This window comes from Temnothorax curvispinosus, unplaced genomic scaffold (genome assembly GCF_003070985.1).
Source record: "Temnothorax curvispinosus isolate PA1 unplaced genomic scaffold, ASM307098v1 QBEX01012806.1, whole genome shotgun sequence".
Taxonomy (NCBI): Eukaryota; Metazoa; Arthropoda; class Insecta; order Hymenoptera; family Formicidae; genus Temnothorax; species Temnothorax curvispinosus.
In genome coordinates, this window is record NW_020222586.1 from 178,388 (window position 1) to 206,074 (window position 27,687).

At 43.0% G+C, this 27,687-nt stretch overlaps 1 protein-coding gene across 6 annotated transcripts in view; it reads left to right on the forward strand.

The window, feature by feature from the left end:
- Positions 1-27,687, forward strand: part of LOC112462820 (transcription factor AP-2-epsilon) — a 205,763-nt gene that overhangs the window by 116,545 nt on the left and 61,531 nt on the right. For 2 of the 6 annotated variants that reach the window (XM_025028855.1, XM_025028856.1), the window contains exon 1: positions 3,952-6,968. The exons of the other annotated variants lie outside the window; for them this stretch is intronic. In XM_025028855.1, the coding sequence (XP_024884623.1) occupies positions 6,693-6,968 (276 nt within the window). In that variant the 5' untranslated portion in view covers positions 3,952-6,692. Of the gene's footprint in view, positions 1-3,951; positions 6,969-27,687 lie in introns of those variants that run through there. 6 annotated transcript variants of the gene reach the window in all.

The window sequence follows — 27,687 nt, forward strand, 5'->3', positions numbered from 1 at the left end:
TACCGTCCACTCAGTCAGGACAGGTGCTTATACATGGCAGCAAAGGAGAGCGGGGGAGAAGGAAGGAGGAAGAAATGATCTGTCTTGGTATGCCGAGGGGGCCAGTCTCACGTGAATCGTCGGTATCACCCGTCGGACCCGTTGTCGCCGATCGCTCCTCACCTGACCCGAATATTTTCGTTCGGTTAAAGCGATATTAATCGCCGCAACGAATTCCGCGTAATTACAGCGCGATTATAGAAATTGGCGCGACGGTGCTTTCGTCGGCGTGACGCAATCGACACGGTTGCGCAACTTAATCAACGCGGATACGCTTTTATGGAATTTGTCCCATCCAACTCGTCCATCGACAACTTTTAATCTCCTCGCTTTTAAAAGCGAACGTAGCAAGTAGCAAAAACGAGTGAAGTCGTAAAACCGAGTAGCGAGTAAATATTCAAGCGATTTCTAACGATAAAAAGACTCAAGTAAAAGCAGCGTTAAAGGAAACGTTAAACGAGCGACAAGTCGTTAATTAAAAGGTCATCCGTATGATGACAAAGTCCAATCGAATCGATAGCAAATCGTTGAAATTGAAATGCACAGAAAATGTTTAAACGCAGAATGTGATTAGTTCATTGCGCATATAATAAGAATATGGAAATAAAAATGGATATTAATCGAAAACTTATTATTTATGAATATGCGTCCAGCTTATATGCTCGGCTAAAAACACTTTTCTCATGTTACAGATTTCCCACTAATTAAATTTTGATAATACAATATCGAATTAATTGAATCGTCGATACTCTTCTCGTAATCGATTACGATCGATCTGTATACTAACGACAAATCGTGCTTTAAAACCACCGGCGTCATTTTTTCAAAGTATATTATTTTTTAGACGTTACTCATAGGATGTCACTAAGAAATCATTATCTCAATTAATAAAAATAAAACTAATTTTTTCGTAATCGAGGCGAATAAAGTTATGTTTTAAATTGAAAACTTTACAGAATCTTTTCCATATCACTCATCATCTATCTTGCAGATTATATATAGAATAGCATATTATATTTCTATTTTTTTTAATGAGAAAATTTAGGGAGCATTATCATTCAGCTGTTCTCACTTTTTGTGCTCGATCACGCGAGCCCAACGTGAGTTCGCGCGAAGGGACCAGTGTGTCCTAGATGAGTTTATTGCAGTTATTTAGAATTATATAGTGATATTCATATCGCCGTCGCATTCTTTCCTAATGAGCGTTTAACGTTTCCTTTAACGCTGCTTTTACTTGAGAGTCTTTTTATCGTTAGAAATTGCTTGAATGTTTATGCTCATTTATGCTCATTTCCCCCTCGTTGCCGTTCACATTTGGGCCAATATATGGAAGAATGCTCACAATTCGTGCACGCGAGAGAGCTGCGTCCCGCATTCTCGTCTACGCGTGCGTTTGCGCACACTCGCGTGGATAATCCCGTTGACATTTGCCGCTAAATTGATCCGATTGGATCGGCTTAACGATGCCGATCGACGCGATCCAGCCTGCCCAGCTTTATTATATTGACCGCCATTGATTTAAACGTGCTCTTAATGACCCGGTATCAATCGGAATCAATTATCTTACCGACTCGCGTATAAATAATCAGTCACCGGTGGAAGGTGTGGTATATGGGGATGGAGCGAGCCGATCCTTCTATGGTGCGGGTCGCGCATAAGTCACGCTTGACGCGCTGTGTAATCGCATTTTATCGATTGCACCTTGAAACACGCAGAGCAGAGACGTCACGTGCGTCAGTTTCGATACTGGAAAGAAGCCGAGAATATGACTGATTGCACACTTATTACCTTCCTTTAATTACAGTTGCGCCTATCAATTACGCACACATACATCAGTTTTATTTCTTTATCTTCATCTTTAATTTTCAATAGTTGGCAGTACATACCGTTATGACATACCGTACATATATATGATATATTTGTTTTGCTTTCAACGTCATGTACTCAATCGTTCACTTTATTGGATAAATGTGTAATAAACTTCCGAGTTTTTCTTAATTTTGTCGTTATTTGACTTAACTCGTTTACTTCAAGAGACTTCTCGGCATTCAATCTCGAAAATAAATCGATTACTAAATTATGTCTATAGCTACGACGCCATTAGATTTAGGCTCGGCAGTTAGTTATAACTTTTTCGTTCGCACAGCACCGAGAAGCGTGCGTGCATTACGTGCGCGAAGCTAATTAATAGAGCAGGTAACGAAGGTAGCGAGAGAGAAAGAGAGAGACCGGTCCAAAGTGATCTAGCGTTAGATCGGATCGGCGTGGATCGCTCGAGAGCAGCTGACAGATCATACATCGCTGGTAACGATCTGCGACGGTGGAAAGACAAGGAGCCGATACCTCTTACGAAGATAGTGAAGATACGCGCCGCCGTAAACTGATGACACGCAGAACGAAAATATCTCGGCGCGCCAACGAAAAAGAGAGGGAGAAGAAATAAAAGGAAGGATAACGTTACGAATACCTGTATAATATGGAGAAGTGAAGTGACCATTCGGTATCGTGAGAAAGAATTTAGTTGTGACCAGGCGAGATTTATTGCAGCGGAATAAAAGAAGATTGGCATTGTGGGATACACTTGAAAAATTATAAATGGCGCATAAGTTGAATGTTTATTTACCTTTGTTTGAAAAAAAAAAGACCATCGAAGACATGAACGGTTTAAATTAACATCTTCCGCAATGTTCTTTTGTAAGAGACATGAGAAGTAGGATTAAAGATGGTTACAATAAAAAAAATAGAATTTATTGAAACTTACATAAAATTGTAATGTTAAGTACTATCGGATTAGTTTAAATGCAGCACAGAATTGATCTTGTACTAAGCTTATATAGTTGAACGTAATAATAATCATGGTAATTATATACGCTTATTTCCATCGCGCGATGTATGCAGCGTGTAATAAAAGGACTTTTCCTGTGAATTACATGCGTTGATAATTAGATGCTCGGCAGAAAAAAGAAGATATCTTTTACTTATAGAACCAGTCCAACAAATCCAAAAAGATTCGGATATCCGATAAATTGATCTAGCTAGATATCGGCGTGCCCTGCTCGCACGCAGCCTCGGCCGTCATCCGCGAAGGAAGCGACAAAGCGCGGACCGAGATAAGTATACACTCGAGTTCATTGACAAGCACGTCCCCGCGGGATCGTTTCCCTCCCGATGATCCCGGCGACCAGGAAGAAGAGAGAAGCAACGAGATGAACGGGAGGCGAAACATCAAACGTCCCACCGAAAGGAAAATGTTAAATCCATGCACGTCCTCCCTCCGTCCGTCTCGCTCAAGTTGCGCGACGATCCTTCTCGATCCGCAACTCTCGGGGACATACACCGCGTATTCTCGTCCGACGAGAGACGCGAGAGACGCGAGAGAGGGAGAGACACCGAGCGGTCTAGTCTCCGACTACGGTCGAACGGAGATGACGCTCGAGATCGAAGAGGAGGAACACCGCGGTGGAGGAAACGACGCGGAAGGGGCCTGGCAGGGCAGAGCGGGAGGACGAGAGCTCGAGACTTCGAGAGGCGTTCGTCGGCGCGGAAGCAGCGTCGACGAGGCCACGAGATCGCGATGAAGCGAGACGGAGAGCGCGACAGCTGGCGTCGTTGATGGTGTTGGTGCCTGCGGACGCACCGGTACCAGCACTACCAGCGACTCGCGATGGTAGCGTGCGATGGTGATGGTGGTGGTCCACCGGGCATATCGTGTGGAGCACAGCTTCAACACTTGCTCCACGCACGAGGGAGCGAGGGAAGGAGAGAAGGAGAGAGAGAGCGAGAGAGAGAGACACTTGCCCCCTCCTGCCGCGGGCGGCGCCACTCGAGGAGATCCTTTCCTCTTTTCGCCTCTAGGCCATTCTCGAGAGGCGCGCGCGCCAACGCGGTGTCGCCCGATCGGTCCTCGTCGACCTTCGACCAATACACGGGCGTTTGAAAGAGTGCGTATCGCGAGCTTTCCACCGGGTGACTTTTCCGAAAGTGACCTCACAGAACGCGGGTTGATTCGGTGCTCCCTTCCCGCGACTACCCCTTCCGCTGCCGTACGGATTCTCATTAATCGTTAGCGTCACATCATCATCATCTTCGTCGTCGTCGTCATTATCGTCGTGGTCGTCGTCGTTGTCTCCTTCTCTCCGCCCCCACGTGACAGTGCACGACCACGTGGTCTACGATTGATTGATCGAGCCCTCGACGGATGCCAACGTCTCCCGCTACAAAATGAGACAGATTCCGGAAAGTGGTGATTGCAGTGCTTTCGGAACGGCGAATTATGTAAGCCTTATGTAACGATAAAGATTCGTGCGTAATGCGTGAATCAGCCACCATTAGTGCCGAAGATTTTCGAGGCTCGAATCTCACGATTGCCGGCGAAGGTGGGAGCCTCGCGCGACGAAGAATTTGAAGATTCGCGTGATGCGCATACGCGTGATTCATCACGCAGGATCGAATAGCACGATCGGCCTCACGTATAAGCCGAGAGAGGATATCGGCATGCCTGCGTGCCGCGCGCGTTGATCGATCGAGGACGGGAATCTCGTCACCGACCACCGTCCGCGTCTTGATTCCGCGGTGAAATCGGGCCGGGTCGAGCGGCCAGGCTGTCGATTGTGAGAACGGTAAGCCGGCACCGACTCGCACCGCGGAAACCGGCCTGCCACGTGACTTTCGGTGGCTGCCCGCGGCTTCTGCGTCGTTCGATACACGCGAGCGTACGCCACTGGATGCCGTTGGGAGACGCCAATAATTTCCAAGAAGGTACCGAAGATACATCGAAGGGGACTCGCAAGTAGATCGCGTCGTTGATCCTCCGACGTATTCTCAAATACATTAGTCATTCTGTTGACGGCGAAAAGGAAAAAGAAGGCCTGAATGACGGCGCGACGTGACTACATCCGAGGAAAATCCGTGCTTGATGACGGGATGCCGCTTAATTACGCGTCGACGTATCCGATCGAGCGATCGTAGCTGCTTTAGCGGAAAAACGCGGAACGGGAGAGATCGCGCGTATCGCGCGCGGAGCCGGAGAGTTGAATGCGCGCACAGGCAGGCGCGAGGTCGTCCCCCTCGACGATCGTCTCGAAACGAGCCTCGTCGAAACTCGTTCGAAAGCTGACGCATCGCGTGAACGCGAGACGCGATCCGGAGGCGATCGGTGACGCAAGATCTGAGGCATTGAACTGTCCCCCGCGTATTTTAACGCGACAAAATTTCATACGAGCGACAGATTGTCGCGTAACGAACGCGACAAGATTCCGCGACTCGGTTTCAGGTCAAAATTGCAATAATATCCTGCAGATTATTATCGCGCTGCGCGCGTGATTGACATGCGCTCGCACAGCACGAATCTTGCCTCGCATTGCTCCGTTGCGTTATCGAAGTCTTGCTAAAACGACCGCGTAAAAGCGATTCCTCGCGCGATCGAGATGTCGAAGCGTCCGGCGAACGGCGCGCTGACAGCTGTTCGCAAATAACGTTGACGTTTGAGCTCTCTTAATTGAGTGGGACATAACGCGCGTCGGTAGAACAGCGTAGTCTCCTCCTGAGATGGCTCTTCAGCGATAGTGAAAGTTACGTTTGACAGCGAATTTGCATACAATTATAGCAGCAGTGCCATTGTAGCTCGTCACTATGGATACTCCGAAGCTTCTTGCCATAGTAGTGGTACACTAGAATTCCATTTGCGACAATTTTTCTTTAGGAAGGCGTTGCGCACGTGTGCGTTTCACGGCGTGAAGCGCGCCACCGATTTGTGCCACTTATTGTAAAACTGGCGTATGAGCAAACCGCGTATAATGGTTTTGTTCGCGACTGAAATTAGACATCATCAAACAGCGATGATCGCAAGAAGCGCATCACCACGATTAATGGCAGTTTTAATGCCTGGATCGTGTATGGAAATTTAATCGTGGAGTCAAGGCGAAACCCAATTGAAAAAGAGACGTCCTTAGGAACGACGTTTCGCTAACGACGCGCAACTCTGCGGTTTGAACCGCGCGAGCGCTTGTTGATATTTCTCTTAAATAAACCAAGTTTATCCGGTTAATGGACGATCATTATGCCATCAAGGAATAATCAGAGGAGATTGCCGCCGACGATGCGACCCGACAAACGTATACGTGGATATTACTGACAATCGGATCTTTGTAATTGGCCAAAGTTTAATGGCGATAGCGGATTTATGCGCATTCCTCTTTCATTAAACAATCATTACCGGATGATACGCGTTGTTCGCCGACCGTAACGACAAACAGATACACATGAGATGTATCGAACGAATTGAAGTTTAACACGAAGTGTATACACGAGGCTCTCATGTCTCATTATTGAACCATCCTTACATCATTGTCGTCGGAATTAGCGACGACAAACTGGCACAGGTTCGACCTCTGGATTTCTCTCTAATTGACGATGGCGTGCTCATTGAAATTCCAGGATTAAGTAACAGATATCTCTGGTGACTTCCGATAATTAGTCGCGGAACGAACGAGATTTTAAGGCGAAAGGAGGCTCTATGTGCCCGCGTCCGTACTCACTTGGCCAGTGTCGGTGTCTCGCTGTTACCTATCGGCGGCCGACGACTATCTCGTCGGATCTGCGCGAGTTCCGGCGAGCGAGGTAGCGGGCATCATCGACGGACCCCGGAGTCCACCATGTCCGTCTTGGAGGCCGGCGAAGCCGACCGGACGACGACGATGTCACCGTTGGACGAGGTCGTATCCCCGACTAGCGTCGAGTCGGAACTGATGGTCACCGACATGTTGGACGAGCACGAGGCCGCGCTTAACGAGCACGGCAAACGCAAAAGAGACACGGACGGCGAGGAGCTGACGCCGAGGAAGCTGCCGTCGCTCACGAGAAACAACAATGAGGTCGGGTTCGTCCTCGAGGGAAGTCCCGACGACGACCTCCGGGAGGATAGGGACGACGTGAGTCTGTCTTTTTCTTTCAGCGATAACGAATCGCACGCCGAATGGAATTCCGAATTGACGATGACATAATTAGATGTCGCAATCGCAAAAATAATTCTCGTTGGTATTTTCACATGCCTGGTGTAAAAAAAGATTTCTAATGGTATGCAATAATAGTGTCATTAAACGTTATTTCTTTATTTATTTTGTAGTATTTGCGGAATTGACGGAAAATGAGCTCAAACATTTAAATATTCGTACCTTAAGATACGAAGATTAGATTGGAAATTAAATATTGCATAACATACCATATTTATGTGACTATTATTTTAAGTATATAGTTCACCGACAGGTATCACCGATATTTATACAGTCCACCGATATTTTTAACCATGCTCTCGTTTTTTTTCTCTTATTTTTTAACCTGTCTGCGTAGAAATGTATTTTTTCCTTTTTCGATACTTGTATCTTATATTGATATACCTTATCGTCACATTGGCGAACAGATTTCCAACCATGCTGCACGGAGACGGAATTCTCACGTGGTAGGAGAGAGAGAGCAGCTGTCGAGTGACGTGCCCGCCTACGCAACGGTTATACCTGTTTCAGAGTCCGCGAACGTATCCTATTCTGACACTCGGCAACAAATCAGATGCTCGGATCCACGGCTACAATAATACAGCGGCTATTAATGCGTGCTCTTTCGCGCTTTAGGAGATCTGCATCGCCGGTTGTGCCCTTCTCGAGCGATTATTATTCGCATTACATATTCTCATTGTGAAGTCTTGACGTGATTCAAAACGCAATGCGCATTTCTACTGTTTGCCTAAGCTTTTCTCTCGGCGCTATAAATTTAATGACTTTATTGTCTATGTACAGTCGTTCCGTGTTCTACAGAGTAGGTACCGCTATCAAAAGGAGAGTTGTATTTATCAGGCTGAAAGATAGCTAGTATTTTAATTGCGCGTCTAATGTCGTTAATCAATAACGTTGACTATGATCTTAAAAGGAATACAAAATCTCTGAGCAGGAATGACCGAGCGCTTAATAAATTAACCATCACTGCTGTCGAATGTCAAGAGTTTGATTTATTATTTATACATCTCAGAATGAATTATTTTAATTTGTAATACATAAATATGACAGGGATTGCTGCACTGGTGTATTCGTTATAGGTAACGGACGATCATCATCTTAAAAATGATCGTCGAAAGATTATTATCATTTCGATGGAGATCCTCGGTACAATCCTCGATTGTTACAAGTTGCATCGAACGATCGTTCCGAGTGCACCACTCGTCTTTCGCTCTTCGTTCGCTATTATGATCCTTCCCTTGCCAAAGGATCAACCTTAGAATGAGAACGAGCGGGTCGGCTCGTACGACAAGCCGCGTAGGCAGGCAACGTCGTAGGACATGAGCCTGACGCGAGGTCGCGATGCCGCGCCGCGCGAAACGGGTTTCGGGAAAAATCCGAGTGCGCGATCCTGAGACGTGACGGGTGCCGGCGTATTGCGGCGCGTTCGATGTAGCACGTGGTGGCTACGCCGATGATCCCACCGTGTCCGTCCGTGGAGCGCAGCATCGGGTATTCCATTAACCGCGTTTGCGAGTCGATGCGGCGGCGGCGGCGCGCAGCCGCGCGAGCGAAAAAAATTATCCTTCGCTACCGACTCGGGCTCGTGTCGTTAATTATATCCTCGGAATCGGCGCTTTCGCGGTGTCTAACGATGCCGTGAGTTACCTTAGGTAGCTTCACGCTTCTCGTGCACGTGATGAGGGAAGATTAGCTCGACGTTCTTTCGGCGAACATTTCGTGACCGACGACGTTTGGGAAATAATCTCTTTTCTCGGGGTAGGGAATTCCAGCGTCTAGTTTTAATGATCACCGTTAACCTTTTGCGGATGGAAATCGATATATCGACTTATCTATACTTATATAGGAAAGTAATTGTGCCTTTGATCTAAAATTCTAAATTAATCTAAATCAATATGAATTAATCTAAATTAATCTCAATTAATCTAATTAACATAAGATTTTTACTGGAAAATCAATTAAATTAAAATCTTGTACAGATCACGTATTAGGAAAGGGAAAGTCATCCCGCGAAATGTTAATATTTTTCCTATTGACTACTACACGAAGAAGCAATAATACATAAATACGTTATATATTGACAAATTATCAACGATAAATTTCTTCGCATCACGTCGTACTGGAGTTCTTAAATGTAACCAACTTTACTTAAACTTTGATAATTCGACGTAGCAACGTAGCGCTATCGCGCAATCTTAATGCCAGCGTGCGCAAAGGTATAACCATAATGATAAATCATAGTTAATAATATAATTGGACAGCAAGATTAATAACATATAGTGAAATAATGCAGATTCGTACGATTAGGCCACCATCGCGTAGTGTAGCTCGACATGATGTGCCATTGAGAGAATTATACAGTATTGTATAATTATTTATTTTTAATAAATAGTTAATAAATTTCCCCTGAGACGGACAATAACAAAAATAATCGTCAATAAGGAATTTATTTGCGCGGACGTGTGTCGAGAAAGCTGTCGCATCGAATTTCGCGAGTAATGACGTAACGGCGAGCGCATCGATCATCGGTTATCGCTGCCTCTAAAACACGCAAATCATTTCAATTTTGCGTTGTTGCGAACGTTGACGGGACACGTAGGAGGTGAAAGCACCGAAAAGTACAGCGCGCTAAAATCGAGGCCCGTCGAGCCCCGTGCTCGCTGAACGTGGATAATGTCGTCTCGTTAAGAGGCCAGTAAACACCGCAATTGATCGCCGAAAGATCCCTCGTATGACAGTTTTAATGGCCTGCAGGTAATCGCCTTCGCGTCGACGACTTGCGAGCGATTAAAGGTGAGGCTAATGCGCCTTTCACGTACCATGAAGGCGCAAGTACAGCGAAGGTGTGTTACGGTGCGGCGAACAGTCTTTTCTGTGAGTACGTGTGTATGCGCGACCCTCTCTCATGATGGGTCGAACCTCGCAACCTCTCGCAACGAGATGCCACTTTAATTCGCGAGAAACAAGGAACACGGCCGCGCGCAATAAAATTTCAATAATTCATACCTTTGCGACTAGATCCCAAGGCGGGATCTCGTGCAACGGTAATTAATACGCTCGGGCAAATAATTTAGCGAGGTTCACTCCGAGTTTTGTTGGATAATAGCGTGTACATTAAGACAATTATCGTGCGTTTACACGTTTTTATTTACCTACTTCGTTTCATAATTGCGCGGAGGGAAAAAAAGAACATTTTAATAACGATGTTTTCTATCGCAATGGTAAATGTATACATTAAGCACCGAATATAAATGAGTGATAATCAACGTAATTATCGACATCGGTATACGATTAAAAGTTTTAATTAATTGCTGGTATTTAATATCACGAGGTCGTGTAATCTCCCTGATTTAATAAACAATTTAATAAATAATTCTGGAGAAAAGTAGTCCGTATTAGCAATGCGTTCTGTATCCGTACACGATTTGCTTTTTAACCAAGCTGGATTTGATTCTCTCTTTGCAAAGATTCATAAGCATAATTATACGTGGCAATTAGTGTCAAAGAAGAAAAAATTTGGGTGAAGAGCTGTATAGATAAAAAGGTTTATTTTGCTCTTCGGTTAAATCCAATTCAATAACGAAATCTTAACTTCATATTTAATTATCGTTGTTTAACGTTAAAAGCCTATTAAAATTATCGAAATACAGATTTTGTTCGAGTTCCCACTAAGAAAAGATTGTCTCGAGATCATCAGAAAATATACTCTTCCAATCTAATGTAAACTTTTTAAAATATTATGTGCGCCGCGCGTCTCCGCTACTTTTTTTATTCCCTGGATATTATTACCAGCTACCGATTATAATGGCCACAGGAGAGTGCCGTTATCTTGTTCCATTAAGAGGAGAAACCGCCGCATAACATCGTCCACAACGCAAACTATAAAATTAAAATTGGACATTCTCTCGTAATGTACATTATAATAAACATGCCGTTGATCTTCAGCATGTCACGTTTCACATTATCGTGCGTCCCAATTTCCTGCGATAATTATCTACGCATCCACGAGTACAGGGTGCTTCGGACTACACGTTCAGAACTTTCGACAAATACAAAATCAACTTTTTCTGAGAGTATAATAAAGGATGAAGAAGGCATTCGTTACGGCTTTTAGGGTTCACAATTTGAAATTATTAGCGCGACGTCTCATTTGAGGAAAGCTCCGAGGATCGTCGTTGAGATTGAGGTCGTAGATCTCGGGAGACTCTGTGTATGTACTCCGCGTGCGGTGGGTCAAGTGCCGGGATTCTTCCTCAAAAGCCACTTAAAATCAAAGATCAATCTTCGTGAAGTCTTAAACGTTTCGCGCGACGACTGTCGCCGCGAACTTTCGTCTCGCGCAGCATAATGACCGTCTGCGGAAAGAATTCAAGCACGAAACGCGGTAGTTTAAAGACCGCGAGATAAATCATCCCCGGCCATCGCGCGGATAATGATAGGTGGTGCAAGACGATCGCGCGCATCGCGCACCGTGATATATTGTTCGCAACTTCTTGAAGATAGCGCTTGAAATCCCCGGTGAGTGATAATCCGGCGTGCCGCCGCCGCGCCGATGCGCGTGCGATTTCCGGTGCGATCTACCCGGGGATAGACGGTTACGGTAACGCCACTGAAAAGGCGATCGATCAGCGAAATTACGGGCTTCCGGTTATTGACGTCGCTCGCGTCTCCGTGGGCGCGCATCAAAGTCGACCGGAGGATAGAGAAAAAAAACGGACGCCGCTACGATAATTCTTGCCTTGATATTTGTTGGCAAAAACACAATTTGCCGGCCTTCGTTGCGTAACGCTTACATGACTAACAACTCTTGAAGAAGCTTTGTTACACCTGCACCGGTCTGACCCTTATGATTGCGACGTAATAGCCAAGCTTTGATTTTTCATTACGCGCTTTCCGATGCGGTTGCCTGTAACCTTATCTCGATATTCACGTGATCTTTCTTGCAACATAATTCATCGTATAATGCGCGTCCCAGGCTAAGTGTCATTTACATAACTTCGTTTACATACGTTTTATAGTATAATGTTATTATATAGTTTTGTTTCACGTGTATGACCAGAGTGAAAATTAAAATGATCTTTGAAATGGGCGAATACGAGTATGTCGCACGTCGTCTCGCGCTCAATTTCTATTTCAATATACTGTATTAGAATGCGGTGAATTATCCATGATTATGACATAACGTCGGGAATCGTGAGACTCGTGACTTTATCTATGCGTAATGAATTTTTATTTGTAGGCGCGTCACATACCTATCACCGTAGACAAGGTCACAAGGCTTCATCTCCGTTAATTCATCTTTTCATCCCACCGCGGCTGTGATCTGCGATTTCCGACGAAGCGAACTCCGTGTATACAGACGGCGAATCCTGACAAAATTAATATCCCATATCGCAACGTCCCATACGCTACGATCTTTTTTTGTAAATCATTTAACCGAGAACCACCATTATTACTCAGTCGAATATGAAATCTTCCCCGTACATCAGATACACGTGCGATATCTCACAATCAGTCTGAGAATTTTCGCCTTTATCATCGGAAAATTTATATTGTTTCTGTGATTCATAAAATTACTTGTTGCCGATCGATTTATCTTCGTCTTCGTGAATTTTTATTTATCTTTTCTTATCGTTAATATTTATTGAATTAATAAATCCATTTTAATTTTAGACTTTTTAATGTATTACATATATATACACGGAGAGAATTTTTTTTTAAATTTTACTTCTAAATTCACTACAAACTTGGGAACTTGGCAATCAAAGAATTTTTAAAGTATACAAAAGACATTTAAAAAACAACGTGATAAAAATTACCAAGCAGATTGGTAAATTTTGAAAAATTATTGAAATTTCCTAGATATATTTTAGTAAAATTAATCAAACATATTTTATATTTTAATGTAATAGATATTAATATTTTTTATTATGGTAGTAATCAGAATAGCTCGCATAAAATTCTTGGTGATACATGTCCCATAACTACCATGATTTCAGGGTAAATTTTAAGAGAAAATTCTCTCCGTGCAATGTACATACATATATATATATATTACATATTTTCATGATAATACGTGAATGTATTCTTAATAATGCAACAGGTAACAGTATTGGTTTTTTTATATAATTTTATTTTTTTCAATTACCTCAACCTTTGAAATAATCTATGCAAAGGTATCGCGCGCGCATATACTTATAAATTCTTTCCCAGCGAGGATTGAGTTATTACACAAAGTCTTTTGCCGATGCAGATACGCATCACGAAGGCAACAATGAAGTTATAGATGAATATCTACGCAGGATCAAAGATGCTTGTTTAATAATACTTTTAAGCCCCGCGTGAATTATCGCAATTTCAGCTTTATGTATACAAGGAGAATGGTGTGCCAGCGGTTATTGCGGGCGATTATCGAAATTGCCGCGTTGCGTTCAACTTCTCACGTGGCAACCAGGAAACTTGCTTAGGGGGAAACACTATATAACTTATAGGCGATAATAAAAAGTGCATAATCATCGGTTGGTTTTCGCTACTAAAGGATTCTTTCCGCAGGCCTGATACCCTCGATGACGCTAAGGATCGTATCGTATTTCACCGGCACGCTATTGGAAATCGAACTCATGCTTTGCGTTTTATTTACAATAAAAGTACTTTTTGCATGGAAAAAAAAATTATGCAAAATATGTAAATAGGATATTTTTATGAGAGAAAGAACACAAATTCTTTTGTTACATAAAGGAAACGTAGATACGCGATTTGTTAAAAGACACTTGCATTTCTTTACAAAAAAATTAGACATGTATAATTAATTAATAAGTAGTACATATGTATAGCTTTCGAATTTTACCCGAACTGAGTTTCCTTCGTCCATTCTGAAATTTTGTCGACAATTATTTCTTGCCACCATAATGCACAGTAACACCCTAAGCCCTAATCCGTTCCAACGCGTACGATGTCAGATAATCCAAAGCAACCAGTTGATTTAGCTGTTTAGCTGAATATTTCGCGCGGCTCTCGAACGGTGTGGATTCCCGCAAATCCTCTTAGAATCCGGGAAAAAAAAAACGTCGGAGTATATCGAGCGCGTTTCGTTTGGCAGCGTTGAGGGGGAGAAAAGGGGTATCGGCGTTCGAAGAGACACGGTGCATTCTTAACGCGACTCTCTGTCGTACCCGGTGTGCATCTCTCCGCCCCCGCATCTCTGGAGATAGGTTTCTTCTCCCCGCGAGGCAATAAAGATCTGGATTAAATCCCAGTTCGCGTAGGGCGCGCAAACACATCCGCGGCTCGGTAACCTCCGGCGAACCCAATAAACGACTGCGCGCGGCCGGCAAATTTATTCGCGTAACAGGCGTTTTACTCCGGCGCCATATATTATTACGATCGTCGGTTTATCTCCGCCACGGTTGCGCGTTAGAGTCCGGTAGCTATATAGAGTCCGGCTGCTCCACTTGGCTCGCCTTTTTGCGCTTGCTTAAACCAGCGAGAGAAACACACGGTTGGCCGCTGTTTATCTCTCGATAGTGAATTTTGATAGCGCAAGATGAATTTTAATCCTCCGCATTTGAAATACGACGAGCACGGTTATCTACGATAAGGGTAGCAGTTTCGAGCTACGCATTAGGATCTGTCGCCTTAATGCCAACCAAGTCGGGAACCTAACGCTTACATTGATGTTGAGATGCCATTAAGATTCTGTGTTGCCGGGCAAGTCTCTCTCTCTCAGTTATTTCTCCTTCATTGCTGGGACAGATAGCTATCGAGAATTTTTAAAGAAACTTCTCAAGTTTCGAAATTATATTTTTATTTTCTCACACATATTACCATTTTATCATTAAATTATTTATTATATATACAATATAATTATAAAATATATAATAAAATATTGATATAAAGAAATAAAATTAATTTCCAAACTTGACAAGTTTCTCTAACAATTCTTGCAAATGAAAAATTATATTATGCATGTACATATATTTCAATTTATAATTTATAATGATGATTTTATCTATTAATTCAATGTGCTACAGTTCCCATCTTTAAATCTACATTTAAACCTAACACAAAGCGCGGCAATAAAGAGCCGTTATTTACTGACACTCTTCACGTATCATCAAACGAATGAATCGTTTAGCATGAATCAACATCCGTCTCAAGATGGGTATAATATAGGGAGAATGCAATACACATAAATTATTCATTTCTAATCATAAATACTTAAACTGGTTTTTAAAACTTTTGGAAAGGAATGTCTTTTTTCGCATTAGCTCATTGAACACAGATCATGCCGTGAGTCTGTACGTACATAAAATACAGTGATCCCATAGATCTCTCATTGATATAACAATAGCTCGCCCATCTGTGAAAAACCCAGTTGCATTCTGCATCTTGTCGTTATATCCGGTATCACTCGTCGACCGCGACCGCGGCCGTTCCGTCCGCAACCGCAGCATCAGTTAAACGCAACGCGGACGTACAATAAAATACGCGGTGATTGCAGCGCGTGTCGCTTATATTACATTCGCGGTAGGATCTACGGACGGAATTAGGTACACATGTGGAAGAAGCGGCGGCGGCGGCAGCTGCGGCGGCGGCAGCGAAGATAAATGAAGAGGAAGAGCGGCGATATATTCCGTATGATGCGCATCTCGTTCCGCTTGGCGAAAACGGAGCGCGCCGTTTCTAAGCACTGAGGGGATATTAACGAAACGTAAAATACGTCGCGATACGGCATCTGTCGCTTATATTACCAGTTCACGCTCGCGGGTTAGAGAGCGAAGCGACCGCGGAGTAGCCGCGGAATATATATCCGTCCCCGTTTAAAGACCCCCTCGCAGAGATACAAAAGGCAGTCGAGACTAAGGCGAATTTTTTCGCCTTAGCGGAAAGCGAGTGAGATAATCCGATGTTTATCGATGCGAGGGATTTGCATCGATTACACGTGAACTCTACCGTCCAGTTTTTGAATGTTAGCTCATGTAGCGAATAAGTAACAGGCGACGCGTCGAAATAGCCGTGGATTTTCGTTTTATTTCCCCGAGGGGGGCAGCTTGATGGGTGGCAGCGAAAAGGTTACCCGTTTAACTTCGCATGATCTTTAGGGAGTTACTTAAATCTCTCGGCCGTCGTTGCGCGTGCATATGAAAGATATTCCGCCGTTTTGCAGACCGAGCGATTGCAACCGCTCGGTCCGCAACCGCGCGGGGAGTTTTAACCAGACGTAGCTTCGGCCGCTGAAGTATGCGCGAGTGGAGGATAATAAACGTGGGTAAGAGTCGTCGTAAAATCTTTCTTGTAGTCCTGTATGTTTCTTCGCCGTCCCGCCACCGCCGCCGCTGCGGTCATTTTATTAGCGCGTTTGCGCTTTGCCCTCCATCCTTGTCGAAACGCCGGCATAGCCCGTACTTTTTGCATTCCGCGGTGCGAAACGAGAGCACGCGACTGACACTCGTGTTTACGAGGGAGTGAAGGCTCTGTTAAAATGGGACAAGCGAGTTGAAGCGCGCGATAAACTGGCTCGCCTGTTTTTGGCTGTAAAACAGCAAAGCGATTACTTCTGCGGGCTACCGCGATCCCGCGCCTTTGATATGCAAATCACGCGAAAAATATATTCCTTTCTTTTCTAATTTTTACATCGTTTCTTGCAGCGACTTCTTAAAGTAAGTTCAACAAAAGTTTTGCTACTTGCATACTGTTGTAGCATTCGTTTAGTCGTCAAGTTTTACCACTGCGGTTAAGTATGTCGAAACGTCTTAAGAGTTTTTGTTAAATATATTCGGCAAAGTGACAAGGCGTTGCGGTATTGACTTATAAAAATTCCGTGGGCGGCGTGGAACAAAAAAGGCTATGTTTACTATGAGGTTTTAAGCAGCCGAGGTTTTCACCGTGATGACGTGCTTGTCTCCTAAGCGCTTAACTTGCAGTGCTTGGCGAAATATGGTCTTCCCAATTTTTTTGCATTTCAAGATTATACCACTATGAAAGATTATACTATACTTTGCGAATTCTTAATTTATAACGAAATTAATTTTGTATTACAGAGAACGAACATTATATAGTGGAAATATTTCATTCTTTGTTATCATAAAAAGAAAATCAGGAAAAACGAAGAAATGAGAATAATTTTTGTAATTGATTATTAATTGTAAGCGATAGAGCGCTTGATAATTCATAATTCCTGCACACTATTCTAGTTAATTTGCAATATTTCTTAAAATTTATGACATTATCATATCATTTAACGTATGCGCAACCGATTCACGCTTAAAGGTACGACAACACGTTCTCTTAAAATATATAAAGATTGCCAGATTAAAAGCCTGCCGGAAGAGAAATGTCACAGAAACGACATTTTCTTCAGCGTTATTTAATCTTCTTGGTACCCTCTTCGCGTCAAGAATCATTTTGCCCCATAATTTTCCACTGCTCATAAATATTTGTCAAAACACTATCAATTTTTTGACAAACGACTAACTTTATTTACCGTCACTGTACCATAATTCCAAAGGGCCACTCCCAATAACTTGCAAATTACACCCACACGTACGAACCAATTTGGCGGACACATTCATGCTGCAGCGGTATGCGGTAACAAGCACGAAATAAGACGCATACATTACGACCTTAATAAAGCGAGGGCCGATTTACATAGTAATTACTAAGTTTTCTGGATCCAAATTACCTGCGTAGCGAGCCGTCAAAGAAAAGACGGGCGCCTGACAACGCGTTCGGATAATGAGCGCACCGAGGCGCGGAACAATAATAAACCTTCGCGAGCATTAATAAGTTAAAAATTGCAAAGTCACATTTCTTTCTGGTGAGATACAACGGCAGGCGTTATTTTAACTCGTTACTCACTGAAATATTATGTAATTGTATTATAATATCTTCGATATCTTCAGGATAAGTTGAAGATCGTGTTGCAGTTTGAATTGCTAATGAAAAATTAACTCTCGTGTATCACGTTTCAAGTTTTGACCAAGCGCTATAACCGCGATTCATACTTGTCATGTACATATGCAAGTGTTTATGTTGCGATTATTCTTACTGCCACGTTGAGACTCGATGTCTTGGATCGCGATGAGTCCAATTCAATCCTATCTCATTTGATGTATTCCATGTGACTGGATTCAATTTTTTCAAAGGCTCATTATTAAGAGCGCTATTGAGAGAGATATTAAGCTTATAAGCTTTAAATACTTCATATAAAGTTAAATATTGAATTAATGATCGCGAACTGTTGCCTCTGTGAAGTTTTTTAAAATTCATTTTGCGATTATCTGATATAATCCGTAATTTCTATACGCGTTTCTTTAACGACAGTTTGGCGAATTCACCGTTCGACTTATTCGCCGTTGCACGGCTGGCATTGAATCAGTTTCACTACAGTTTCGTACTTCGTTTAGCCTTGAACAGACAGGTATTGTTTCAGACGGATTCTCAATTCGAGTATCGATAAAATCCAACTTATACACGCGGATACAACCGTTAACCTTTTGACGTCCTACTTCGACCGCGAGGATTGTACAGGGAGATGTGTGCGTCCCGAACATGACTCATAGATTCGTGTGAGTAATATGAATTATAAATCGCGAGAGGGTTCTCGTGAGAGCCTACAAAATTACCGTTCAGACAGTTAAGACAATATTTTTCAAGACGACGAAGGAAGAGAGAAAACGGTAAAGAGATAGAGATTGTACAGATAGGGAGAGAAAGTGCGATGTAAAGGCACTGAAAGTACAACAAAGCCAGAAATCGCGCAATTCTAACGATTTTCAATGCAGAAGGCGGCGACGTCTTTTTACAAATGACATTTATAACAAGGCAACATGGAAGATGGAAACATAGAAATAACATCGAACATAGAAATACAGAAACCGCGGAATATACGACATACCATCGGAATATTAAAAGACTTTTCAAGATGATCACGGAAACGGTTAAGGGAAAAATTAGCTCCCTGGCTGATTAAAAACCCCCGCGGATGAAAGAATCTCCATATAAAACGTGACGTATCGTACGAACGCGCGTGTCACGTTCACACGGAAGTCCCGAGAGGTGTCCCGCTTGCCCCGAAAAAAAAAATGCTCTTTCACCTTCGGGAGTGTCTCGCTGATATATTTTATGCGTTGCTGCAAGCGCCTGAAAGGCACCTGCGGTTGTCGGCGTACATACCCGTCGGCGTATTACGCACCGCGCGAATTTAAGTAGCTCCAATATACGTCGGGCCTCGCGCATAAATTCACGAAACCAACGAGCGTGGCGCGTACGAGAGAGAGAGACTGCATTTGATATATCTTTGATATATCGTAAAATTCAACTGGCGGTACAGATGCTATGCTTTCTCCAGCACGACCCTAAATTTTAGTTCAATGTTTTGACCCAATTTTAGCTTAAGATTTTATCAGAAATCGAGGAAAGGTAAAGAGAGAAAGAAAGAGAAATTAATTCCAATCATTAATATCCATTACATATCTACTATCCTCATTCCGCGAGCAATATGTCCATATTATATTAAGCATGTTTGTTTATTTTATTTAGATTACATACGTTCGCGTGATATAATAATAACGTGTGACGTACGGCAGAGCGGATTTGCCCAAACTGACTTTTGAGTCTTTTAACGTCTGACGACAGATTCGCGCGATCGTATCGTTGGTCTCGTCCGTAATGCGGAAGCCGCGACAGAAGCCTGCGCGCCGCCCGCGCCCGCGCCCGCTCCGAAAGGCGCTTGGCTCCTTCACCTTCGAGGGTGCCTCGCCGTGCCTCGCCGTTTACGCCGATATATCGCCGCGAGCACTTGCAGGAAAGCACCTGCGCAAGTCGGCCTATACCCGTCGGCATGTTACGTAGATAACCTGTCTATGTTTCGCCGCATGTATTTAAACATGAGGCCTGTCCTCGTGCGTCGCGTCCATGTGCGCGTATACACGTTCGGCAGCGAACGCACAATCAGGCGCGTGAATGTTTAAATATTGTTCGCTGCGTCATATGACGGGACGCGGAACCTGTTACCGGTTTGAGTGGGCGGGTTCGATGCGGGTTCTCCGCGTCGATCAAAACCGATCGACCGGACGATCGATCGAGGCCTTCGACTGAGGCGTTGCAACGTGTGATTTCGCGTGCGGCTCGCGTAAACGCTAATTTGACTGAAATCAACTCAATTTAATTCGAATAATTTACTTTAACCAGGCCTGACCCGACGATTAATTCAGTTGCCTCCTTCCGAAGGAGCTCGCGTTACACTTTAAGTAGGAAGATGCATACTTTTGAACGTGTTGCACCACTCATTGATTGTTTACTTATATATGATTTACACTTACAGAATAAGATAATGATTAAAAATGTAGTCGTGCAAAGCGTACGGCTATTTCTCGTCTAATCTATAATTTCTCATCGCCGCGTTCTCACACAACCTGATATTTCTTTTTTACCCGCGTTCCCTTTCCTCACCTCGCTTCTTACGTTAGTACGAAATTACTTTTCGCCGGCGCGGCGAGGCGTTATTATTCGGGACGGACGGAATCAAGCGTGACTGGTCAGCGGTAAGAAATATTGATGCACTCCGCGATCCGTTCTTCGATTTAACAATACGCGCCTCTACGCTGTACTTCCGCAATATCGCGGAGATGAATATGCAGCCGTAACAGTCCGCGCCGTTCGAGAACACATCCGCCGATTCGATTTAACTCATATTGCAAAGTCCGAGACGTTGGCGTTTCACGGAATGTTCGGCTATTATTGCGGAATGCGGAATTTAGGAAAAATTGTTGCAGCCAACAACACGCGACCCGACGTAGATCTTCTAATAAATATTATTTAAAGAGGAAGATAAGAACAATGAATTTTATTGCAGGAGAGGAGTTTGGTTCAAGAAATTCCGTGTGAATTTATGCTATCCTGTCAACTTCGTATGGTATGCGAAATAGCGATAGCTAGAAATATGATTATAAAATTACAGAGAAATATAAAGTAAGAATCTTGTGAAAATCTCTGACGTTTCATCGTCTTTTCGTTTCTTAAATGACACTGAGAGAATGCAGATATTTGGTATTATTACAAATATACATCGTTTCTTACGAATGTGCGGTTCTTACAAACAGTAACAATGTTCTTTTTACAGTTGCATAAATGCGTCGTCGAGATAATCAAATTTAAAGGAAATTTTATTACGTTGATACACTATCCGGCTATCGAACGACGCGTGCTTAATTAATTGGCGTGACACATAAATTATTCACCAAGTTCAATAAATATTTCTGCGCTGCATATAAAACGCCGTCCGGAGCGATTCAATTATCAATGTGAGCACTCGCGCCGACACGAAGAATCGAGCGCAATTTCGATCATTGATCGTTCGCCGAGGAGGATAGCGATCTTTTTTTTCGGCATATTGTTTCATTTGTCTCTGTGATTACGGTCATCTCTGGTCTCGCGTATTTGCTGAAACGGCATCGCGATAAAGTAACGGGGACGAGAGTGCGAAAGCGATTCTACAACATTATTGATCTGAAATATGTTAACGATTATATCCGAGATACTTGGTCCCGTCCGCAAATTATAGGTGTTATATATTTGCACATTCCGATGCGCTCTCCCGTCGATCGCGCCATGGTTAGAACACCTGAATTACCGATGCAAACCAGAAACGTGCCGTGTACGATCGAGTGATATTATGCCGGAGCGCGATCGACTTTATTAGCATACTTTGTTAGTACGCAGTTCCTGCGCACGTCCTTCAATCCGATTTTTGCAACGTAATCCTGTTTTCCTGTTTCTTCCTTCCTAATATATATACACACGTGCTTCTTGAGTATGTTAACTCATTTGCTTGACGTGGTGAACCGCGGAAGTGAACGCGCGAAGCGCCGGTTTCCGCGATCGTTATTAATAAGGCATCGATCACGGCGCGATCGGTGTAACAGAAACCGAGCGCGCGAAGAGGCACGCCGCGACTTAATTAATCGTCCACGCGATAATATCCAGAGAATTAATAAATAGCGCGGACGAATTAATTTATCGTCGGGCGCGATTAATCTCGCACGTCCGTACACGGCGCGTGCTTCAAACACGAGGGCGCTTACGTTGCGGGCCCCGCTGGCATTTCGCAACGGTATTCCGCGAACGTTATCACGATTAAAAGAAAAAGCGCCAGCCGTGAACTTTCGCCCATCCCGCTCCTCCTTCGATATTCATCTTGACAGCGAGCGGAGTTCTCTCGCGTCCGTCCTGATCGCCGATAGCTCTCCCGGCCGGTGAGTCGACAGTCAAGATCGACACTGGCGAAAGCATCTTGGAAAAGCTTAGATGAGACCTTCTATCATTCTAGACGTATCTTTGATTATTACAAAATTACTTCGCGAACCGAACGAACAGGGTGTATAATCGAAGTCTGTAATTTTTCTGCGTGCTCTGATTGATATTATATCAATCAAAATCACTAATTACTTGTGTTTTTTTTATAACAGATACAAATCTTTTACGACAGTAAATTATTTTTGAATAATTTATTCCCAATCTGGAGTAAATTTATCTGTTTCGAGTAGGAAATCCCGATTAGTTCGATATTCTAACAACAGTCTTATACAGCTTGTAAATTTTACTCATTTCATCTTGTCTAACTTAAAAATACGTTATTATTGTATACGAGTAGCAACTGTAATTTTACGCAAATATTTAGCGGACTTGGGTAATGCTTATATCTGTTAACTTTATCAAACTACGTCTGAGTTATCTGCGCGCGGCGATAAAGTACCGGATCGTCCAAACTGCATCCGGCAGGGATTCAAATGCGAATCGCTAATCCTCATAACAATGTTACTCGCTGCATGCAGATCCACAGACCGTAGTGCACCTGCGCCACCTCTCTCTCTCGCTCTCACTCACTCACTCACTCACTCACTCTCGTTTCGTCTCTCGTTCCAAGCAGCCGTCCACCCCGGATTATGGTAGTCGGCCGCCTACAAGATCCCGTAACTGCGATATGATTGGTCGCCAGTACGTATGTACGGACGATATTAGCATAACACGATCTAATTGATGCCGGTCGAATTATGCGACTTTACCCGGTTGGCTCTTGCTACAACGTTCTGTAGATTGAAGTCAGGTATATGTACCGCGCGACTTCGTGAACGTATATAATTGTTCGCGTGCATGATTATATTTTGAATTGCAGAGTGGAAATAATCCAGGAAAGTGATATTGATTTATAGACTTATTGATCTTCTATTTATAGATCTGTAAATTCTAATGCGTAAAATATCTTTTTTAAAACATAATAGATAATATAAGAAGATTGAACATGTTCATTATTACATTTTGCGCGACAAAGCAAAAATATCTATTATATATATTGTAATTTTTTATTAAAATTCCTGTTTTAATATTAAAAGTCGGCAAGAGATCAGAATGTTTAAGAACGATAACGAAATTAGTTTAATCGAGGATTAAGAATTATTAAAACTATGTCATCGAACGTTGGCAGATTGTTATCGACTATTTAAAATAATCCCGTTAACAATTATACCGACGATAACCGCTCCGTGAAGATTAAATGACTACTACTTTCTCTTTCTTTTTCTCTCGTTCTTTTCTCGCACTACGATCGCGCACTACGCGATCGAACAAGTGGGCATTAACATAACACGATCTAATTAGCGGTTGAGAAATCGCTGAGGAACATTGCCAATGAAAGCATCGACAAAACCAACCACGCCATCGAGAAACTTGTCTACGCGCTACGAATCAATACCAGATAGACGATAAAATCGACTGAAGGAACTGGACCACGCGCGTCCGACAGACTTGCTGTCTATCTAATTGTAAATAACAGCGGTCTTGTTTTTGCCAATGTGTTCATAGCGGTATATTACCGTCTGTTTTTTTTTTGTAAAATAAAACGGCGAGGCACACACTTTACTTAAATTGTATCGATGTCAATCGTAATTAATATATGCCGCGTTCGTCGAGACGGTATATTATAGGATTTCAATTATAGGATAGGGTTGATATCTAAGAATTCCATAAACTTGAAAAGCCACAATAATTGCGAGAAATTACCTTTATCTTGTATGTGTATTTTGTGTCGAAGATTCTATACTTATCCGAAATTTTTACCTTCCGAAAAATTAACAAATAATTTTATGTCATTTCGAGATCGATGGATTGCGATATCGCGTCGGTATGAGACAACGTTTGGTTTTACCACAATTCTACTTGTGATGTCTAACGACCACTACGACGCAACAGTTACTACGACACGTTACGATATCATGCTTGTGCACTTATATGCATCAATTGTTAAATGCCAAGCCACTAGTAAATTTGCATTCTCATGCATCTCGACAAATTCAAAGCTAACGCACTTGTCATAGAAAGGTATAATTACGTTTTATATGTCGCGTGAAATATTGCGCACAGAAGAACACTTTTGCAGTACCGAAAAATTTATAAACGTCATTTATTAGCACTAAAACAATAGGCTGATGTAATCGTGTTTAATAATATTTTATTATGAACAAATATAATTGTTTATATATATATATATATATATATATATATATATATATATCATGTTTTGTTAGGATTGCTTAATTCCGTTTTTACTGTCATTATTTTTATTGTTTCTTCCGCTAATGCGACGCATCCGACAAGTTTTGCAGATATGTTCAATACTTTGTCACATTTTCAGTAGAAGAGCTTTGTAAGTACATCGAGTACGACAGATATGTTAAGAATTTCTGAACAAGTATTTTTTTTTTTTTTAAGAATTGACGAGACTCGCAGGCTCGCTCATGATTCACGTGTGTCTCACACTCAGGTGTGTCTCACGTGTGCGTGTGAGCACTCACACAGGTGTAATCACAATCGACTTTAGTCCCGTTAGCTTGAACCCTCTGGACCGGACTCCTGCCTCTGCCTCCTGCCGCATACACGCGAGTTTAATACGCGCGTGTATATAGCGCCGCGAAAAAACGGACACGTACACACGTAAACACGTGCGCGCGCACGTTCGACGTTGTCCATTAACGTCGTCATCGAATTAACGGTGAATATCATTGTTGAATGCCGTGAAGAATGATCGAAGCCCGCGTGCACGTGCAAAACTTCACTAATAGGCATACCTGTAATCGAAATACGGTTTCGGCGATCGAAACGCCAATTAATCAGCGAAGGCACGAATTTAGAGCCCTTCTGGATCTAGAAGAGTCACAAAGAAACAATAGGCGGAATTTTACTTTCCAAAAATGAGAAAAATCTTTCGATACAATCGTGATAAGCACGGGTTTCAATGAAATCCTAATTAAAAGTTAACATGGAGCGTATTGTTTCCCTTGAATACTGTCCTTTCTAAATTGGCTTAACTCGATTAAATATTTTATTAACCGTCGAATGAATTGATAAGGACTACAGTGCAATCACGTGGGGCCCCGCATACTACAAATATACCTACTGCAGCATTAACTTAACTGTTACAAATTTGTCCTTTGGCGTCACATTTGTCATGTAAAATCTAAAATCTTTGCTTTTCGTCTAACGACGGACGTTAGAATAATTCCGGTTTCGCGGCAGAAAAATATTCACGCGGAAAAAAGATTTCGTGCGTTTAAGGGGGATATAAAATCCACACGAGGTGTTACTCATTTATATCCGCCATAAAGGCGAGATGCCGAACGAGCGACAGTTTGGCGGCGCGGTAGCCTCGCGCGACACCATCCTCGTCTTTCGTAGACGATCCGTTAACTGAGGTAGAGGCGAGGAAAAGCGCGGTAACGCGTGGTAAGATAAGGGCGTCATGCGTTGGTTACCGTTGGGTGGCGTTGGATGGTCCGCTTGGAATGCCGTTTAGCGACTTCCCTCTCCCACCGTGATCATCCAGGGCTCTCTTTCTCTCTCCCTTCTTTCTTTCTCTCCCTTTCTCTTTTCACCTTCTCTCCCTGCTCCTTTTCTTTCTCTCTCGCGTGTCTTTCATACTTGCACGCGCGAGTGCGTACTCTTGCGGTCGCCGATCGTCGTCCAAGTTCCGACCCTCCTCCTCCCGATCAAAGCTTCGGCGCAACGATGTCCGACTTTATTCGCTGACAGTAATTAATCAGGGCGTTCCTCCTGAAATTTATGTCCTTGCAGAAAATTTCACGTTAAATATTTTTACTTGCGAGTCATGTAGAATGCACTTTACAATCTCTGTCACTTAACGATCGAGTGCAATATCGTTTTGTTTGTTCGATAAATTCTTATTAGTACGCAGCGTGTTTGGAATTATTGCAACGCGCGGCTCGCGGATCTCGGATTCGCGATTAATATGCATAATAAGTCCCGCTGTTAATTCCCGATTAATTCCCGATGAGGAAGGAAAGTTCGGGTGAAGGTGCAAAAATGGCACAGAGAGACATTAATCTCTCTATGGAAATCTTTTGTCGTTCGGAGGGTGTAGCGATTAGAAACGCGCGAACACGCCCATCTAGAAATTTTCTCGAGAAAGGCCTCGAGCGCGAGCGATTATCGAAAGTTCGTAATAGAGCGGGATAAACTCCGCGATCGTTATCGGCGAAACTGGGATGAAAAATCGGCGCGTACGACAACCGCCTATGGTGGCCTATAAATTTATAATAAACGGTAGAATGTAGGTAATATCGATATCGAAAGCGACATAGATGCGTCAAGGCAGTTTGCGTTTCCAGTCTTTTATTTTTCAATTAGATAATTAGAAGACAACTTAAATTTTGTACGATTTTGCTCTACATTAATTACGTAAATTTAAACAAGGATCACTTTTGTCGTTATTGATCTATCATAATTCTATATCATTATCTCGCAATGAACGGCAAGTCTAATTTGTAGTTTAAACCGTCATTAATGACGTGTAATAATCGGACAGTCATTTCAGCTACTACTCCTGCAGAAACTCGCTGGACAAACTGGTTACGATTGCTCGAGCTGAACAAACATAATTAAAAAGTCCCGAATTATGTTTCTACATCCACGAGAGGATTCCTAGAAACGCCCTATTCGATTGATTTATTGATCTGCTTATTGGTCTGCTTATGCGATATCCGGAGTCCATCGGTCGGAATGAAAAATGAAGGGAAAAAAATAATTTCTTACGGAAACTCGCCGGACAAACTGGTTCCAAGTGCTCCAGGAAGACATTTTTGTATCGAACGACAACACTGTATACGTTCGATCACGACTCCGCACTGACAGTCTATCGATATTACGACGTTTCGCCGTTCGGCTGCGCGCGAGAGGCGCGTTTCTTTTCGTTACTGATTTATATTCATGACTTTTTAGCCGCCGAAACGAAAGGCGGTGATTAATCGAGAGCGGCCGTACGTCAAATCGAATACCCATCAGCGATCGCTCGGTGATTAACTGCCGATAGAAGTATCGAGTTTCTATCTTTCAATTACGAAAAAAAAAGACGGGGGGGGGGGGGGGGGGGAAGGAAAGGGATTCGCGCAACGATATGAATGTATCATAATTAATATAAGATGCATTTCTTTCCTATCGCGCCGATGAGAAGATACATCATCGAAATTACATACAGCTCTCGATTACTCTGCTTCGTAGATATAAATAACGATGACCATTCATCACAGTGTTGCGAGACGGATAGATGTATTTCCGAAAGAATTTGTCGGAA